General features: G+C 45.6%; 1 protein-coding gene across 1 annotated transcript in view; it reads left to right on the forward strand.

Annotated features, from left to right (window-relative positions):
• Positions 1–20704, forward strand: part of HYDIN (HYDIN axonemal central pair apparatus protein) — a 222680-nt gene that overhangs the window by 189604 nt on the left and 12372 nt on the right. Inside the window, exons 68-81 of the mRNA XM_055000839.1 lie at positions 146–283; positions 1000–1209; positions 1864–2076; positions 4217–4355; positions 6001–6166; positions 10059–10206; positions 10591–10798; positions 11606–11827; positions 12505–12674; positions 15504–15702; positions 16813–16971; positions 17940–18220; positions 19225–19444; positions 19840–20052. Coding sequence (XP_054856814.1) covers positions 146–283; positions 1000–1209; positions 1864–2076; positions 4217–4355; positions 6001–6166; positions 10059–10206; positions 10591–10798; positions 11606–11827; positions 12505–12674; positions 15504–15702; positions 16813–16971; positions 17940–18220; positions 19225–19444; positions 19840–20052 — 2686 coding nt within the window. The remainder of the gene's footprint in view (positions 1–145; positions 284–999; positions 1210–1863; positions 2077–4216; positions 4356–6000; positions 6167–10058; positions 10207–10590; positions 10799–11605; positions 11828–12504; positions 12675–15503; positions 15703–16812; positions 16972–17939; positions 18221–19224; positions 19445–19839; positions 20053–20704) is intronic.

Here is a 20704-nt window from a genome sequence, read left to right on the forward strand (position 1 = left end):
CAGCTCTGGTGCATCTAGTAGAACTGGTTGTATTGAAGTCCTTTTAGGGGGCTCGCTTTTGTTCCCTGCATCACTTTAGGCACCCTAACTCTGCTCAAAAAGTTAATTCTGCACGACCTTCCTTTCTGTCTCATGGTGCTACCAGAGTGGAACTATTCAATACGGGGAATGTGCAGCTGGAATACTTCTGGAAAGTTGTCATGGAGGACAGCGGGAGGGCCGTCAACTTTGCTGTGGAACAAGCGCCAACAAGCCCAGAAGGTACAGCCAGGTGTCTTTCCGCATATTTCCACTGCCTTGAGAACCTCAGGGTGCCCCCCCCCCTTTGGGCAGGTCTCCTCGACCTCCTTGACCCTTTCAGTTTGTGATGTCATCCCAGCCCCTTCTGGCCCCGTCTTATTTATTTATTTCATTTATAGGCTATTTTCTTCCGCAATAGGTAACCCAAAGCAGCTTACACCAGTCCCCCTTGTCCGTTTTATCATCACAACAACCCTGTGAGGGAGGATAGGCTGAGAGTGTGTGACTGGCCCAAGACCACCCAGCAAGCTTCCATAGCAGAGTGGGGATTCAAGCCCAGGATTCCCAGACCCCAGTCCAGCAATCTAATCACTACACCATGCTGGCTACGTCACCCTTCTTTAGAAATCCTGCTGGACATGCATTTCACGTTGGGAAGGTGTTGCAGGGGACAGGAAGCAGGGGGCATTCAGCTTTCCCGTGCATGCTTTTGAGAGTCGTTACAGAGGAGTCTGAAATTGGTGCAGACCTCTGCTTTCTATGTAAAGCATCTGCATCGGAGAGAGAGGATGCTGGCTAGGGTGAACTTGTACCAGACCCCCGGAAAGAAGACTTCCTTGGAAGATGAGATTTGCTTCACCCGTTGGAGAACGGCTGATAGTCATACTGGTGATCACATTGCAGCATTCCTCTAGGTGAAATGGCTGCCTCAACAGGATCTTCCTTCCCCGCAGGAGAACTTCCGCCTGCTGCATCAACTCTTTCTGTCAAGTCCCAGATCAGCCGGCCACTCAGCCAGCTAGGGAGCATGCTGGACAGCTTCTCTTCCTACTTATTCCCGGCAGTCCCCTGCTCCCCATTCTCCGTGGAACCCATTTCTGGTATCATCCCCTCGGGGAGCTCCCAGGTCCTCCAAGTGAAATTTTCTCCTCTGGAACTGGGAGAGTTCGAGGGCCGCCTACTCTGCAGGTAAGGAGGCGGCACCATGTAAGGGGCACCAGGGGAGGGCAAGTCCAAGCCTTTCACCTGCGTGTGTCTGATGGCACCAGCCTGCCAAGCCTTGGCAACAGGAGTGGGAACTGATTGGCTTTGATTTGGGTTTATTGCATTGATGATTGTTTTAACTTGTGCGGGGTGTGTGTGTGTGTAAGTTTTGTGCGTCTGTTGTAACAAAACAGAAGTCAACTGGTACCTTATAGGGGGAAGGGAGAAGAGAGAGTAGTTGATCAGAGAGAGGCCTAGTCTCACCTGATTGTATGCTCTTCTTTCCTTTGCTCAGTTCCCCCCTCTTTCCCCCCTTCCATGTGTGTGTGTTATGTGCCATCAAGTCGCCTTCAACCTGTGGCAACCCTTCCGTGATTTTTTTGTAAAACTGAGGTAAAACAGTTTCTTTCTCCTGTTCTATCTGAAGAAATTAACTCTGTCTCATGCTGGAATAAGTGTCATTAGTCTTTAAGGGGCTGCTGGATTTCTGTTTTATTTTAGCTTGTGAACTGCCTTGTGAGTCCTTGGACTGAAAGGCAGTATAAATGTATCACAAGAGGGGAACACGGAATATAGCACGTGGGTAGGGAATCCCAAAAGGCTGCTTGGCATTTGTTTGGCTGGACTTTTTCTTCTCAGTATTTTAAACCTGAAGCCTGAAGAGGAAGGCCCAGTGGTGCCTGTAAAGGGGAAGAGCCTCCTGCCGTATTGCCATTTTGAGTTGGAAGACTCCGATTACATCACTGCAAACAGGCGCAATCCAGACCTGCGAGGGCCTGGCGGGGCAGCCTTGGATCCAAGCACAAAAGTGATTGAATTCACATCCATAGGAGTGCACACCAGAAATACCAAGTGAGCAATAGATGGCATTTGTCTTGAAAAATTCATTGATGTACTGAGGAGGATAGGGCCCACGTTGGGCATCTGTAATTCCACGCTTGAGAAGGTCAAACCGAAGGTTGGTTTGGTTGCACTAGAAAACTTGGTTGGTTGGTTGGTTTGGTTGGTTTGGTTGCACTAGAAAACTTCCCTATTTCTGCCACGGGCTTTCTGAGGAACATGTTAGTTTTGTCAGTTGATCGGCTGAGGACATGTCAGTTTTGCTACTGGATTGGGAGAGGTAACTTACAAGGGTTTTTTTTAATGGTACCAACCTTGCAGCCTTGCTGGTTAATCTTTTTAAAATGCCCCACAAAGTGGAATAAAAGATACAGGAAGCACAGAAGAAAACTTTAAAATATCACGTAGGATTCAGGGCTCTCTGCAGAGTTTTTGTGTTAGCCATATTGCAGCATCCCCCCCCCTCACTAGTTGCAAACGTTTTTTTTTTTTAAAAAAGACATCAACATTGCTAAGCTGCTATTTAAATTTTTTAAAAGTCAGGAAGAAAACTGGATTGGTTGCTGTTCAACCAATCAAGATGCAGAGGAATAAAGGGAAGGGTAAAAGGCAAGGGCAGACCTCATGCTGAAGAAAGCATTCTTCACTTCCAAAAAGCCCCAATTTGACTTCACCGGGAAAAAAATCGGGATATGTGCACAGGAGAAAAGCCAGAGAAAGATAAATTCTGCAGCAGATGCAGACTGTCTCTGTGTAGAACGCAGAAAGTCTGGGAAGCAGATTGAATTGAGGTGTTTTGACTGTGTGTGCAGATCTCTGGAGAGAAATCGATGCAATATGGGGCCAGAACTAGGATTACCAGTACCCCACTCGGGCTGGGCGATCTCCGACTCCCACTCTCCACTCCCCCTCTGCTTACTTGACTGGCAGGGGGAAAGGCGAGGGAGTGCACCTCCTTGGGCGTGCTCCCACACTCCACAGTCAGCCAACAATGCACAATGATGTTGCACCACCCCGGCAGCACTCCTCTGCTCTGTAGACGGCCGATTTTGGCCCCAAATGGGCTGAAATCAGCCCGCTGCGAAGTGCAGGAGAGCTCTCAGGGGCAGCACGAGGCCCTGCATGATGATGTCGCTTCCAGGAAGTGACATCATCGCACAGCTCTGGGAGCATGTGAGAGAGAGCTCCACACATTAAAGGTGAGTGCTGGGTCTCCCACCTCCTGACAGGAAGGTAAGGGGACCTGGCAACCCTAGCCAGAACCAATGAAAAAGCCCCACATGGAAAAGAATATGGGCAAATTAAAATACTACTATTTCTGTGAGTTGCCCACATTGGACTAAAAATTCTTTTCGTGGGAAGATGGGAACGTATCCATTCCATGATAGTGTATAACACCGTTATGTTCACTTTGTGCTTGGTCAGGCATGTTGTATTAAATAGTTATATTTTTGGTGTATAGTACATGAGATTAGACCACTGAGGAAGGTCTTAGGACGAAATATGTTTGGTTTGATACATATGGTAATGATTGTGCAATAATACTCTTATATTTAAAAACTTTATTTTAACATACAATGGTATGTTGTTCTATACATATGATGATTGTACAATAATATCTGTGTATTTGAAAACGGTTTATGTTAACATACAATGTTGTGGTACTAATGTGGAACCACCACTGCCATTGTTTTAACCACTTTATTGTATTATTTATTATTTGATTAATTTTTTACGCTGTTCTTTATTCATTTGTACAACATTTTAAGGCTTCTCTTAATGTTGACTAATGGAGTAATTCACTGTTAGAAACTAAAAGACCGATTAGTTTAATCAGTGAGAGTGATGGGTTATGGCTCTAAAAGAGCACCTTTGCTTCTTTTTTGGAGGCAATTGTGTTATTATAATAGGGAATGAAAAAGGAAAGTATTAGAGAAAGCATGAATAATAGCATTTTTAATTATTAAACTATGAACTATTTTTCAGCCTGCCTGAAAAATGCATTTTGTGTTATGTTTTTTGTGATAGTTAAATTTAAATCCAATTAATTCGTCCATTGTTTGAAAACTTGATTTTTGGTGTGACTCAAGTTTTTAAAAACCAGGTGTCAGCCCTAGTGTTTGTGATGTCACTTCCTCCTTCTCATGGCCAGGAGCTTTGCAATCATGAACCCCACCAATGCCTCCTACACTTTCCAGTGGACCTGTGAACAACAAGAGCAGGGACAAGAACAAGCTGCCTTTGTTTGCTTTACCGAGAGGGGTCAGCTCCGAACTGAGAAAAAGGTGGAGGTGAGTGGGCGAGAGATGCACACTTTGGGGGAGTTGGGATAATTGCTTCCCCTCCGTCTTCGGTTCTTAGTACCTGTGGACTGAACATGAGTTTTAATGTGGGTCACAGAGAGCAGACTAGCTGCTCTGAAAATGTAATGAAATTTGTTAAGAAAGTAAAAAGCACTCACAGTATATGTAAACATGACAGGTGTAGCAAGGATAAAAAGACGGGAGAATAAAATGCACTCTCTAAACGCTAACTCAGTCTGTATCCCTAGAGATGGCAATTAGAGATAGGCCAAAATAACTCTTTGAAACTACAAGCAATTAGAAATCATTCATTCCTTTGGTGTCAGTATCTCAGGGCCAATGTTCCCTCTAAGCTTTTTAGTGTTGTGAGCTAAACATCTACTTTGTGAGCTGAAACAACAACTTTCATTAAAGTTTTGAGTGCACCTCCTTTTAAAAAAAATTACAATCAAATTGTTTTGATTACAATCAAAACAATTTAACAATAAAAGCCATTAGGTGAAAGGGCCACAAAAATCAGAGTATACTTCTGTATAAAAATGGATACATCCATGCTGATTACAAAGGGGTAGTTGTATTAGTCTGTTGCTACAAAATAAAGCAGACACGCAATGGCACCTTAAAGACTAGCACATTTATTTCAAGATGAGCTTTTGTGAGTCAATGCTTACTTTTTCAGCCTCCTTCTGCACCAAGGGCAAGTTAAATGATGCCTTCACCATGGTGGCGGCTGAGACACTACCTCCTCTCCACAGCTCTGCGGCTGAGGGGATCCTAGCTATTTCAGACTGCATGAGTCAGGCTAGACCCGATCATTCAGCTCTGCTCTGTTCCCCAGCTAGAGCCAGCAGTGGCTGGAGGCACTGTCTGGCACCACCCTGGGGGCCAAACCAGCCGCAGCCAGGAAGGGAGGAGAGAAGTGGGATGAGGCTCCATCCCTGCTCCATCCCTATAGGGCCCACCTGCAGATGCTGGCTGACTGGGAGGGCGGGGCCGCCTGAGGGTTAGTATCTGTAAGCTACATCTGAGAAGCTGTGAGCGGAGGAGTCAGAATCTGTGAGCGATTGCTCACGTGCTCACATTAGCGGGAACACTGCTCAGGGCCATCCCCTGGTGAGTTCAGTGCCATGTGCTCATGGTTACTTAATATGGAGTCCTCTTTGGTGAATCAAAATAGCCAAGAGAAAACCGAGGGGACTTCTTCAGTGTGCTCAGGGGTTTTATCATCCACACACACTCCACTTTGCCAACCCACTTTCTCTTCCGGTCTGCAGGAAAGTCTCCTCTGTCCTTTTCTCCTGCAGTTCTATAGCATAAGTGTGTCCGTGACTTTAGGTGGGTCACTAGCTACCTATTGTCCTTCTCCTGGCTTGGGTGATCTACATCACTACATCACTGAACAGTGAGTCATCATTTCCACCTCTGCCAGCCAGCAAAAGGTCCTTTATGGAATCCTAGCCTGTACAGGGTGCAAACCCCGTTATTATCCCTTTGGGACTGCAAAGTGGGGCATTAACTGCAGAGTGTAGGGCATTTCACCATAAGAGGTTATAAAATGCCACAAACAACATCTGGAATGCGCCCAAGGAACCTGAAGAGTGGAAAAAGGATGTGTCTGTCTTTGCATTCATAGGTCATATTTGAATTCATCCCTGAACACTTGGACATCACAGAATCCTTTTGGACCTTCACAATCCCTGAACACAGCCTTTCTGTCCCGTTCCTCTTGGTGGGGCACACAGTGGACCCCGCTGTTTCTCTGGATAGATACCACATCAACTTCCACTCACTCTTGATTGGTAAGGACAGACATGGGTGGAGGCCTCTTCTGTTCATTCAGAGAGGGCAAGGTGTGTGCTCTTGATGTTCTTTGGGCCAGTATATATCTTAAAGGAGACAGCAGAATCAAAACTGTTTGGTGAGTGAAACATTTTGTGCTTAGTATTAAAACAGACACTTCAATACTGCTGACAATGTGAATGTTCTTTACTTAATCTCAGCCACTTTCCAAATCACATCCCTATTGTATTGGCTGCCAGCACTCTTTCAAAGTTAAGTAGATTCCTCCATGCAGAGATCCTGATACAGTCATTCTATTCCAACCACAATAAGAGTTCCCTGAGACTCCAATAAGACTACAATTAAAGGAATTCAATTGATTTGGGGTGTAAGTGTGTGGGGGGTCATTTTAGGCTTCTCTCAATTGAAAAAATTCAAAATAATGAATCATAAATGGTGTAAGATGAAGTTGCAGGAGGAAAAACAAGTGTAACACAATGAGAACATCTAAAATACAGAGTAGATATGGAAACTGTGCTTTGCCACTCCTTGGTTATTTTTCCCTGCCTTGATACCTAGATTTTAAGCTCTGTGGGGCATGGGTGCACTTGCTTTTTTTGCTTAAATTACTCTGTAAAGCACTATGTATATTCAAACCTGATTCCTGCTGTTACCTTTCTGAAAATTCAGATTTCTAGACAGATAATCCAAAGCCAAAAGGGTATTTTCAACATGGCGGGAGAAAATCACGGAATGAGATACGGGCTTCACATACCACACTTTATTTTCTGGCTGTTCACAAAACTGACAATCATAAACTCACAGTCCAACGCCATTTCCACTAATCTAAATATCCCACTCTCCACTGCTACTCTTCACTGCCAACCTATAGAGTTAAGTCCTATAATCCTCACTACATCAGAAAATCCATGCTCAGCCACTTCCAAAGAGGGTCCTATCTTTTGTCCTTCAGAAAATGGTCCAATTACAATTTTTCAACTGATCAGAGAAGGCCACTCCTTGTTAGGGAGTATCCTCTGGAAGGTACTATCATATTCAGACCAAAATAGGGCAAATTTCGATAGACCACTTCTCAATGTCATGCAAAAATGTATCATGGTCAATTTCTCACTAAACAGCAATAAATGATAATCTCATGGCAGCCTCTCCTTGAAATCATAACGACTTCCCTTTCTTACAACCATAATACCTAATAACTTCCTGGATTTTTTTCTGTCTCAAGACTGACAGTCCAGGAAGCACCCATGACTCCTCCTTTGAGAATCCCTAGTTAATTTCCTCAGTTTTATAATTTGGCTCCAATTAACTCCCTCCCTCCTTGATATCAACAACAGAATTCTGGTTTGTAACTTAAAAGTTAAGAAAAAAACATAATTCTGGTGTATAATGATGCTACCCTGCCAAGATGTTACCAGGGATTATTTCCTAATTCAAAAATCATTGCTTAGGAACAGGGCTTTTTTTCAGCTGGAACACGGTGGAATGGAGTTCCGGAACCTCTTGAAAATGGTCACATGGCTGGTGGCCCCGCCCCCTGTTCTCCAGACAGAGGGGAGTTTAGATTGCCCTCCGCGCCAGCAATCTAAACTGCTCCAGTGGCGCGGAGGGCAATCTCAACTCCCCTCTGTCTGGAGATCAGGGGGCGGGGCCACCAGCCATGTGACCATTTTCAAGAGGTTCTGGAACTCCGTTCCACCGCGTTCCAGCTGAAAAAAAGCCCTGCTGTTGTTGTCATTCACCTTCTGGATTGCCTTGTTCATGCAGGGAAATCCCAGTAGTGAATGACTGCAATAGTGCAATGATAGCACAGTTTCCCAGAGATGGGTGGATATAGCCTTGGATAAGAGCAGGCTTAGTTTTCAATGGCTGGGGTCACCAATGACAGAGAGCAGATTTTATTACCCTGCCCTACTGATGTCCGAGTACATCTATTAATAACACATTAAAAAGATAAAATCAAAAAGAGTCCAGTAGCACCTTTAAGACTAACCAATTTTATTGTAGCATAAGCTTTCGAGAATCACGTTCTCTTCGTCAGATGCATGGAGGGCAGAAGGAAACTGGCCAAATATAGAGGAGGAGAGCGGGGGGAAGGGGGGAAGGAGGAGAGGGGGGATGTAAACAACTCCTTTGATATGGAGATGCAGACAGCTCCTTTTGGTGTGGGGATCAGTTTGCTTGTGTAAAGATTCAAAGGAGTTTGCCGTGTTAGCCTGTAGCAGCAAAATCAAAAAAGAGTTCAGCAGCACTGCAGCACGAGCCCTCGATAACCACAGCCCTCCCCGTCAGATGCATCTGACAAAGAGAACCGCGGTCCTCGAAAGCCCACGCCAGGTGCCACTGGACTCCCCCTGACCCCGCCTCTGTAAAGGAAATCAGTTACCTGTGATAATGAGATAACCATTCATAGTCCCTATTCAGTCCCAGCTTGACAGAGTCAAATTTGCATATGAATTCCAATTCAGCAGCTTCCCGTTGGATTTTGTTTTTGAAAGGTTTCTGTTGAACTACAGCGACCTTTAAGTCTTTGATGGAATGTCCTGGTAGATTGAAGTGTTCTCCCACTGGTTTCTGGACGTTGCCATTTCTAATGTCAGATTTGTGTCCATTCTTTTGCGTAGAGGTTGGCTGGTTTGTCCAATGTACAGAGCAGAAGGACATTGTTGGCACATGAGGGCATATATCAGATTGGAGGATGAGCAGCTGTAAGAGCCAGAGACAGTGTAGTTGATGCCATTGGGTCCTGTAATTGTATTCCCTGGGTAGATATAGGGGCAGAGCTGGGTCTGTTGCAGGGCCTGGTACCTGTGCTGGTGACTCTGCTAGCCGATTCATGATTGTAAGTGAGAAGTTGTTTAAGGTTGGGGGGCTGTCTGTAGGCAAGGAAAGGTCTTCCACCCAGGGCTTCTGAGAGAGAGGTATCATTTTCCAGGATGGGTTGTAGCTCAGTGATGATACGTTGGATGGGTTTGAGCTGGAAGCTATAGGTGACAACCAGCGGTGTTCTGTTGTTAGTTCCTTTGGTTGCAGTGCTGCTGAACTCTTTTTGATTTTGCTGCTACAGGCTAACACGGCAAACTCCTTTGAATCTTTACACAAGCAAACTGATCCCCACACCAAAAGGAGCTGTCTGCATCTCCATATCAAAGGAGTTGTTTACATCCCCCCTCTCCTCCTTCCCCCCTCTCCTCCTCTATATTTGGCCAGTTTCCTTCTGCCCTCCATGCATCTGATGAAGAGAACGTGATTCTCGAAAGCTTATGCTACAATAAAATTGGTTAGTCTTAAAGGTGCTGCTGAACTCTTTTTGATTTTGCTGCTACAGACTAACACGGCAAACTCCTCTGGATCTATGACATTAAAAAGATACACTCCCAATCTGATTTGACTTGTTTTTGATGGGGAGCTTTTTCTTTTATCCTTTCCACTGCTTTTAAAAAAAAACCTTCTTGCTAGTTTTAATCATTAAACAAATAACAAAATCAGCCCCTTCTGCATTTCTTTTACAAGATAATCAAAGAGAGAGTCTCTGAATAAAGATTGTTCTGTGTGCATGTGTGTATGTGTGTGCACATGTAGTATGTACTGACAGAAAAGCCCAATGTTTTAATTTTTTATAACGTTCAATTTATATACCGCCCTTCAGGACGACTTAATACCCACTCAGAGCAGCTTACAAAGTATGCCATTATTATCCCCACAATAATCACCCTGTGAGGTGGGTGGGGTTGAGAGAGCTCTAGAGAGCTGTGACTGGCCCAAGGTCACCCAGCTGGCTTCAAGTGGCGGAGTGGGGAATCAAACCCGCTTCTGCAGATTAGAGTCCCACGTTACTTTGTAAAGCACTTAACCACTACACCAAACTGGCTCTGTTCCTTTGACCTCCCTAAGGACACGAGGCACGAGACAGCATCAATATTATCAACAGCGAGAATGAAACCTTCGGTTTTGCATTCAGAGACAGCTCCTGCTTTTCAGAGGGACGAATTAACTGTTTGCAAGTGCAGCCCATGGAAGGCTTGATCCCGCCATGTTCCAGGTAAGAGGGAAGTTGTCTGATAGGATGAGAATCTGCTTGCCAAGTGTCAGGGGCTTCAGACAGTTCAAAGCACTGCAGGTTTTCCCGTGGTTCTGCATGTTGTTGTTGTTATTTTTAAACCCTACAAATTCTGCAGATAGAAAGCAGATTTTATCTTCGGAATGCTTGTTTCTGATCTTGTGGAGTTTGCTCTTGGTCTTCTTCCCTGTTGAATTAATGGTGCACAACAGAGAAAGAGGCATCTTGCTCCTCTTCAGTAGTTCTGCATATTAGGGTTTCTCCTTAGCGCTCTGGCATCAGAAATGTTCATGCTCGGCGTCCTACAGAATCCGGCTATCACAAGGTAAAGCATTTTCTTACCACATGCCATACTTTTTTTACCAGGGTCCCTGTTAATATATCCTTCATGCCAACATTGGAAGGGGAAGTAAACTTCAACTTGATCTGCGATGTCAGTAGGAAGATTCACCCTCTTTGTTTGAATGTCAAGGCCACTGGCCACACCATGAACTTGTCCGTGAAGTATGAAGAAAGTAACAGTGTGGTTATTGAGCTGGACCCTGACCAGGTGAACACTATCCACTTTAAAGAGGTGAGAAGGCAGAAGAGCCAAGAGACTGAAAGTCCCCCATTCAGTCACTCACTGGTGGCACTTAACTCTGAAGGCACCCATGGACTTTTCCTGGGCCATCTAATCTCTCCATGGTGATAAGAATTTGATATAATATATGACAGTAATAGAGAGTGTGGTGGAACCTCCATCCCATCGTCCCCAAAAGCAGCCTTTGTAAGATGGTCCCTGAGTATTAGTTTTGTAATTTTTATCTGTCCGGGAGAGGAGTCCCGTGGCGCAGTGTGGTAAGCGGCAGTACTGCAGCCCAAGTTCTGCTCACAACCTGAGTCCGATTCTGGCGGAAGCCAGGTTCAGGTAGCCAGCTCAAAGTTGACTCAGCCTTCCATCCTTCTGAGGTCGGTAAAATGAGTCCCCAGTTTCCTGGGGGTAAAGTGTAGATGACTGGGGAAGGCAATGGCAAACCACCCCATAAAAAGTCTGCCAAGAAAACATCGTGATGCGACGTCCCCCCATCGGTCAGTAATGACTTGGTGCTTGCACAGGGGATGACCTTTACCTTTTACCTTATGTGTCTGGGAAGTGAAAATGGAGGTGAGGCCGCCTTGAACATCTCCCAGATAGATAGTGCATGGATGCTTCTTAACAGAGCACCTGTAGTCTGGAACTTCCCCCCATGACAGAAGGTTCCTGGATAAAAGAGCTTGCTGTAGTTTAGTTTTTAAGTCAAAGGTGAGGGTCTGGGGCAGCCAGGCTGGGTTTGTGCTCAGTGGATCTGCAGAAGTGCTTGACTGTCAATGCTTTCCCTTCCCTCTGCTACCTGGACAGATACAAGTGAATGATTATGCTCGGTATACCTTTTCTGTACTGAACACCGGGAAATTCAACTTCACCTTCTCCTGGGAGTTCCACAACACCAGAGCATTGCAGAGATATTTTACTATCTCCCCAGACAGTGGCAGGGTGGAAGCCGGGGAACACGTGGAGTCCGTTTTGTCATTCCACCCACTGAAAACATGTACTTTAAAGGATGTTGAGCTCAGACTACAGGTAAGAGAAGAGTTTGTGGTGTTTTTTCTCAAGCTGGTTTCCCCAGGAAGCTTGCAAAACTCTTCAGGTACTTTTTGGTAGGGACTTGCAGTGATACCACAGGAAAGTAAAGTTTGGTGCCCTTTGGCTGCATCTCCTGTGAAACTTCAGGTCTGTGATGGTGGTTGTTCACACGGCATTTCTGACTGGCTACTATTCTTTTTTTACCAGCCTGTTTGTAAAGCTTCAGCAGAAAGCCATGAATGGCACGTTCCATGCGTGGCATGCCTTTTCCCTGTTTTTTCCCCTCCTCCTTCCTCGACTGTTTCCCTTTGATCAAACAGCCAGGGGAAGTTCCTCTAAAGAGGCAAGAAGTTTGCTTCTGAGTCAGAAGCCATTTCTCCACAAGAAATTTTCATTATATGTGTCTCCCCAAAGGGCCCCAAAGCACCTCATTAAAAAAAGACAGCAGAACTACACCAAACACCAACAAAATGCTGGCTCGTCCAAAGGCAGCAGTTATGTGCCACAGGTCTAAGCATAATAGCCGTACCCAAAACAAGAAAGGGAAAAACAGTCATTCAGCAAGATGCTGTAGTTGGCCAAGATGTTCTTCTTCCTCCTCTTTTCTTTTCTGCCCAAGTAGCTTGTCGTGCCAAAAAGGCCAACCTGGCTTCTGGTGGTTTCTCTCCTCACAGATCAGACACGGCCCCATGTTTATTTGTGCACTCCAAGGTGCAGCTGTATCTCCCAGTGTCCATTTCTCCTTTACCAAAGTGGACTTCGGAAACTGTTTCATCTACCATGCTGGGATGCCTATTGCCAAACGAGTCCTGACCGTCACAAATAAGGATGACAAACTTGTTAGGTAAGCCAGAGCGCCATTGGCCAGGACTACAGTGGGCCTTTCCGGCACACAGTAGAGATAAGTGCTGGTGTCCATGAGGATGTGCAACACTGACAGCATTGTGGCACTGTACTGTTACTGGAATTGGTCTCCTTGTGAGTAGGGGGAATTAGCCGCAAGGGGAAGGCTACATGAGAGGGGTAACAAGCAAGATCTCCACCAATTTTTATGGGGTCCCTCCCTAAGGAAACTGACAAGATGGGTGTTCTTCAAAAACAAATAGTAGTTTTTATTTAAAGGAGAAAACTCACACGCACATAAGAGGCAAATAAATGGTTTACACAACCACACCAGAGTCCTAGGAAATTAGCCAGAGGCTGGAATAAAGTGAGGGATTCGGGAGATAGTTACCATCAGAGGAACAGTCTGTGGAAGAGGGCTTCGAACATCCTGTGTCTTGGGCTCAGTAAGGCTCAGAGATCTGAGGGAGCAGTGCCAAGATTCAAAGCAGGTGCCCACCGCACTGCAAAGCTTTCCACTTAAGCTGAACAGACTAATTGGTGAGTGTCATGCAGAGCCCTTGATGACGGCGCTTCTCTTGCTTAAGAGGAGGGGACGTGTTTCCTGTAGAGTCCCCTGATCCCTGGGGTTGGGGGAAGGACATGGAGTTGGTTGGTTTGTTGAAGCACTTCTGTCCAATGTCACAACCAATCTGGTTCCTGAGCTGGCAGACTATATATTGAAACAACATGATAAAACAGTTAAAATCATAAATATTCAGCTATCAATCTCTGAAAAGTATTTTTAAAACATCAAGGAGTACAAAGTACAATACAGGAACTTCTCAAAACCTTTACCATACTGGAGATCAACATAGAACTTATGAAGAATGTGAAAATCAATAAAAACATCTGTTGAGTAAATAGAAAAAGAAGTTTGAAATATTATGAAGCTCTCTTAAATCCTAGAGGGTGTAATTTCCTAGTGCTGTGCCCCTAAACTTTTCTTTAATTGCAAGCATCCCAGAAACAATTCCTCTGGAATTCAGGTTGATGTAGTGGCTAAGCCAGTGTTATCACTGGCCCAGTATTCCATTATCTGGCCCACCTGTTGAGGATGTTGTTGCTTTTGAAGACAGAAATCCACCCTGATCTGGTATGAAGATGGTTCATCAGTGAGGCCTCATTTACTTGTGATTGTCCGCTATTAGCAAATTATGAACACGTGTGAGACAGGCTGTCTGTACTTGGCTATCCCTCGATTATATGTCCCTCCCTGGCTCGTGGTGGCAGAACAGAGATTCCCACAGTAGATTCATCTTGTGCTCTAGTTTCCTATCCAGAGTTAATGGTAATGGTGCCAACAATTACATTTCATCCCAGTTATCTGCACAGTGTACCTTGACTCTGAGAAAAGCTGTTAGAATGGAGAAAAGAGACTCTTGGAAATCACAGGATCTAATGATGCAATGGGCTAAATCAGAGCAGCTCAAGGGATGAAGGATATTTGCAGAGAGAGCCCAGACAGAGATAGGAGGATATTGCAAGGGTAATGAGGCCAGGAGACGAGGGGGGAAAGGTCCATCGAGAGGGATGTCCAATAGTGATCCCTTACCTATTAAAAATGAAACCAACAAATAAATTCAACCCAGTGATACAGACTAAGTGGCTGTTTATTGGATGGATAAATGTTGTCATTTGGTCAGAAACAGCAATGCTTTTGTTGCTGACAGTGAAGGACGTCTCCCAAAGACATAAATCTACCCTGAGTTCCACAAGTGGTGAAAGCTGCCTGATTTCTTGAAAGGAGGGATACATTTTGTTCGTTTGACTTTGGAAACACACAGCTTCGGTGTTAAAGGGTTTTTTAGACCTCTTTTCAAAAATCCCATTGTGAGCATTCTTTCAAGCTAGAAGCACAAAAACCTTGCTCTGATGTCCGATTCTTTCTTCTTCATTTCTGAGATTAACTGCAGGTCAGCCTGGTCTCAGGGCAGGCGAGAAAGGTCTCTGAGCAAAATGTAAACGTCCTCTTGTTTTCATTTTTATGATCAAGATTTAGCCTTAGAGAAGCTTCTTCCCAGAAGTGTTTGTATGTTGGTGCCATGCATTCTGTCATTCTGAAGGGATTTATTTATTTATTTAATTACATTTCTAGACCGCCCTCCCCATCAGACAGGCTCAGGGCGGTGTAACAACATCCAATTTTTACATAAAGTTTAAAAACAATAAAAACATTATAAAAAACATTAAAACACTCTTCCATATACAACAAAAATTTCTCAGTTGGCGGATATAAATATTAAAATATAGCATTTTAGACGCAGGGCTTGGCTCTTGCATCATGCCCTGCGTCACGCTTACTTATGAGCTCCTGCATGGGTGGTGGACGGTCTTCAGTGGTATGGCTGGCAAGAGGACAGCCCAGCCCCCACCAAATGCCTGGCGGAACATCTCCGTCTTGCAGGCCCAGCGGAAAGATTATATTAATCTTTTTGCTCTTTAACAATTGGTGCTAAGGTATACAAGATTCTCTGATGTAGCTGTTCTTATGCATATGAGCTGGAGAGAGGCGATACGTGTCTGAGCTTTATTTGAGAATAATAAAACTCATATTTCATTTGTATCACTGTGATTGGAATATATTTGAGTAAGTGGTAGTAGGGACATTTATAATTGGCAGCAGAGTACTATTAAAAAAATCCCCCTATCATTCTGAAAGTGAAGGCAGCCTCCACTAAATATCTGAGACAAAACAGGGCTCAAACCTATTAGTCAGTGGCCTTGGCAGAAGGTCTTCTTTGAGGGTCTCTAGCAAGGTTGCTCATGGCTTCTTCTGGCCTCTTCACAGCCTGGAGTGCTTGTTCACCAGCACAGCTTATCTTGAGGTGGGTTTCCATGGTGAAGTGCTGAATCCTGGAGGAAAGGCAGAAATTCCATTCACCTTCTATCCCCGAGAGGCCATTTCCTACCATGAAGTCATCACCTTTGAAATCAATGGACTTTCACAAAGGACCGTTGAAGTTCTCGGGAGGGGAATTGAAATGAAGGTGAGGTCCTATGGGAGTCCTAGAACTATGGGTCCCACAAGTCTGTTCTTATGAGAGGTAAAGTCAGGAGTTCAGTTTTAAAAACTAGTTGCCCGAGGATAGTCCTCCTTTCACAGATTAGGATGCTTTCCTACGTTCACTGCCTTACCTGATTTCTTCCTCCAGCCTTGTATTTGTTTGTATTTTTCTCTCAGTTTTGAGAATAAAGTGAGCAGAAAGCAGGTAAAAGCCACCTCCAAATGATCAGAGGCTGCTTTTCACCCCTTTGTTTTCTTCCTGTGATAAAAGATTAGGCATCTGCGTAGTCGTGACACTGGGGTAAGCAGAGTTGGGCAGAACCAGTGCCTGGTGACTGCAGATAGAGAATATGGAGGTGGGATGATAACCCCCAAGGTTCTGTGTCAGTGCTGGAGATGGTCGTTGAATTCTGGTTAACAGCATCAAATTAGCCTTTGGATATACCTGCCCGTGCAAACCAAGTCTGTATCAGAAGAAGAGGAAGTTTCCCACAGAACAGATGTTTGGGCCCAAGGGAGACAATGAGGAGGTTAGTTTGGCTGGCTGGGTGGGTGGGTGGGTAGTCATGTTGGTCAGCAGTTGAAGAGCAAGATCCGGATGCATTAGCATCTTTAAAACCAACTAGATTTCCAAGGTATGAGCTTTTGAGAGTCTTTGACTTCGGTTCTGGAAATCTAGTTGGTCTTTAAAGTTGCTATCACAGCCAGGAGGTTGGCTCTCCTTAAAGGCGATCTTAAGATCTAGCAAGGAGAAGAACAGGGGGACATTCCAAGAGGAACAACAGCAACTCTTCTTTGGGGCAATTCAGATACCGTTAGGACTCAACCATTTTGAGTTGGTCCTGCCTGTTGCAAAACTGAACATTTAGAACCTCACAATAATGTGGCACCATGCTTTGTTTTCCTGTAAGAAAACAAAATATGTTCTGCCATCCCCACTGTAGTTCTCCTTTCCTTCTCCATTTCCTGCTTCTTAATGTTCTTGTTTTCCTCACATGGGTTTATCACATGGAGGTTTCCTCCATTCCTTCCGCCACTGTGTGGAGCTTTCTGCTTCACTGTAACCCCTGCTGTGTCTTTTCCTTAACCTCAGATAGATGTTGTGCAACCTCCAAGCAAAGTGTTGAAGTTTGGAGCTGTCCCTCCAGGGCACACTGTGAAGAAAACGGTCATCTTAGCGAACAACAGTATTTGCGTTGTTTCCTTCAACCTCAGTTTTATGTCCTCTGTGCCAGAGTTGCAGGAAGCAAAGGTAAAGGCCTTAAAATCCCTCCTTCTCTCCTGCCATTTTTTGGACTGGTTATCAGACCTGGGTACGAAATGGACCTTTTATGCCAAGTGTCCCTGCATGGCTTGCTCGTCTTGTGCCATGTTGTAGGCACAGAGATCTGTTGCTGGGGAAAGGAGTGCTGATGAGACTTCCTTGAACGATGGTGCAAGAGGGTTTTTGTATGTAGCAGCATTCAGTCCTATGTGGCCCCACTGAAGCAGTCTGTTCCAGGTGCTCTTCAGTGAGAACGAGGCATCAGCTGTGACAGGGCTGAGTTGTAGCAAGTTCTGCTTGGGGTGGGGGAGCGGAAGGAGCTTCAGGCTCAACTGATCGGAGCCAGCTGTAAAACGTCTCCTTCCAAAGCAAAGGCAATCACAAAACGGCTCCCCTGGGGGGACCCAGCCAATGACGTTTTAATTACTTCATTTATACCCTGCCTTTCTCCCCAGTGAGGACCCAAATCCTCTTACCCCCATAAGTTATGCACAGGGGTATTTCACACCATGGAAGCTTTTGGGAAATCAGGAAGGAGAGAGGAGTAGGAACAGCCTGAGAAAGACATTTAAGCCATGGGACAGTGATTAGGGGCTGTGGCTCACTGGTAGAACATCTGCTTTGCATGCAGAAGGTCCCAGGTTCAATCCCCAGCATCTCCCATTTAAAAAGATGCTGGAGATTTGAAAGACTTCTGCCTGAGAGCCCCTGCCAGTCTGAATAGACAGTACTGACCTTGATTCAGTATAAGGCAGCTTCACGTGTTCCTACGAGTCAACAGCTTTCGCAGATGTAATGTGACTCAGCCCAGGATCTGCCAGAAGATCCCCAGCTGCCTTCTGCCCACCCCTGAGATAGAAGGCCAGTGAGAGTGGAACAGTAGGCCGTTGAGCAGCTGTGGGCCTTTCCCACTCCTGTCATTTGGGGCTCTAACAATCTTCCTCTCTTTGGGGCAGGTTCTGACCATGTCTCCTTCTACTGAAATCAGCCTCAAGCCTAAAGGAGGCACCTGCCGCGTGGAGGTGACTTTCAACCCGAAAAGTCGCATCCGGCAATTCACAGAAGAGGTTTTGCTTGAGTGCCATGGAATTCTGCACTCCCTCTTCGCCGTGCAAGGTTGCTGCCAGGGCATCGAAGTCAGCTTGGAGCAGAATCATATCCCTTTTGGCGCAGTGGTGCAGCGGAGTCGAGCCTCCAGGCGAATCATGATGCAGAATACGGGAGACATTGGAGTGGGGTAAATACAGCAGCCCTTGCAAGGTTGCTCTTCCCCTTTGGCTTTCCCAAGTCTGCTGCCACTGTGCTTTGTGCTGAAGATGGCCAGTCTTCCTCCTTCTCAGTCCACCCAGCATAACAGCATGCTCATTTATAACTCTCCAAAGGAAAGAAAAAACTGGGCGGGGGGGGGACCCTTTGTGGGATGTGCAAGCTTTTGATTGTAATAGATCTCTTATTTGACTCCTATTTCCCAAAACACCCTAGGGGAGTGGGAAGCAATGTAATGTAAAATTCTCTTAATGCCACTTGGCTGAAGTCCATTGCCTCTTTCAAATCAACCCTTTCCCAAGTCCATCCTGTCCTACCATCTCCACTATCACAAGTACTGGGGGCATAAGCCTGAGCTATTTCTACTTCCTCTTAACTCAGTTTGTTTTCTTGAATATAACCCTTTAGACCCTTACGTTCTCCAGCACCAGTAAAAGTTTTTCCACTTACAGTGAGTCTCTCCTCACTTCTGCAACTCTTGTTCTGGGCAATGGCAGCAACAGTCTGCATTTAGAAATCATCAACTTGCAGCCAGTGATCCCTCCCCTCCCTGCCAACTACTTTCTTTCCCTCCCCCTCCAAGGGAAGAGAGGGGACAGTAAGAGACAATAAGCAAGGAAGTGCACGTCCAGTAGCACCGTAAAGATCCACAAGATTCCAGGGTATAAGCTTTTGAGAGTCAAAGCTCCTTCATCAGACAAAGAGAGGTTTGACCCTTGAAAGCTTATAACTTGGAAATCTTGTTGGTCTTTAAGGTGCTATTGGACTGTAATCTTGCTCTTGTATTGCACACCAACATGTCTGTAGACCACCTGAAATTAAGCAAGGAAGTGCACGGCACACCATGTTAGAGCTGCTTCTGGGAGACTGTCCATGTTGCTGTATAGTAGCCATCATCACTTAAGGCTTCCCCCAATATCAAGTAATATTCTCCAATGGCTTTCCTTTTCCTTTCCTATTTTTTTTCTTGGCAAGATTTAAATGGGATTCCAAGCGCTTCAAGCCAGATTTCTCCATCAAACCTGTGGAGGGCTACATTTCCCCAGGAATGGATGTGGCCTTTGAAGTGACCTTCCACCCTGTTGAACAGAGCCAGGACATCTGCTACGAGAACCTGCTGTGCCAGATCCAAGGCAGCGAGCCCCTCAAGCTCAGTCTGACTGGGTGCTGCGTGGGAGTCCCTCCAGTAAAAGAGGTGGCTAGCAGGGGGAGGGGTGGTTGAAACTGCAGCTTATGGACACATCGCTTTCTCCAAAATGGCTGTTCTTATCAAGAGGGAATGGAACATTTAAAAACAGGCATCTTTGTGGGAAACAGCCTGGGAAATATCCTTTAAGAGTGGATCCGCACCCCTCCTTTTCTCATGGCAGCATTGCTGGCTCCCAGGGCAGGAGTTAAAAGCTCCTCGGCCTGCTCCTCCCTTTGTCCAAATAGATGGAACTTGGGAAGTCAGCCATGAAACTGCATCTGAGAGGAAGGAGGTCTGGACTGCCTAGTTCTTAGCGTTAATGATTGTCTGGGAAACTATTTGGGACACATTCAGAACCTATCTGAAGGACCGAGAAGAATGGCAAAAACTCTCTCTTGCAGGTGGTGAATTTCCAATGCCAGGTGCGTGCAAAGAACACGCAGACCATAATACTGTCCAACCGGACCAACCAGCCATGGACCCTGCAACCCATCATTGAGGGTGAGCAGTGGAAAGGTGCAGAGTTCATCAGGGTGGAAGCCCACCAGCAAAACAAGCCCTACGAAGTCACCTACAGACCCCTCACCATGAACGTGGAGGGCAAGAAGGATCAGGTATGCAAGCAAGAGAGGGAGGAAGAAGAACCTTTGGGTGTCAGGTCGAAGTTCCCAGGGGGTCAGGGAACTCATTGCACTAGCCTTATAACTTGGGCCCAAAGAACCTCAGGCTGCTTCTACACAGAGACAATCCTCTGGATTGTTTTCACTGCTGCTGGGTGCATACAGAGGCCTTTGAAGTGTCAGGTGTCAGGTGGGAGCTCCACCCTGAGGCAGGGTCCACTGTGGGGGTGATCAGACTCCCCAAGGACCTGACTTCTTATCTACATCAGGGTTTGTTTGAGCTCAAGGTGCCAGCAGGAGGGGAAGAAAGAGGCAGGAGACCAACATGCCTCAAAGGAGCTTTAGCATTTATTAAGGAGATAAAACAGACAGAATTTCAGCAAGCTTGCATCATATTTACCTAAAAGAAGCTTGGCCAAGCTGATGAAATGTTACTGACCAATCAGGAAAAATCTAGCAAAGGAGATTTGTGTCTCAGCCTCTTTGGGATTGGCTTTTATACCCCCTTTCCCTCTTCTCCGAAACCTTATTTGGAGTGGTTGCCGAGACAGCCATGCCTATGTGGGCTTACCTGACAGGACATTGCAATTGACACACGTTCCCAGGATACTCGGATTTTTTACCAACACAATTTCCCAATACCCGG

This window comes from Eublepharis macularius, chromosome 16, assembly GCF_028583425.1.
Source record: "Eublepharis macularius isolate TG4126 chromosome 16, MPM_Emac_v1.0, whole genome shotgun sequence".
NCBI lineage: Eukaryota > Metazoa > Chordata > Lepidosauria > Squamata > Eublepharidae > Eublepharis > Eublepharis macularius.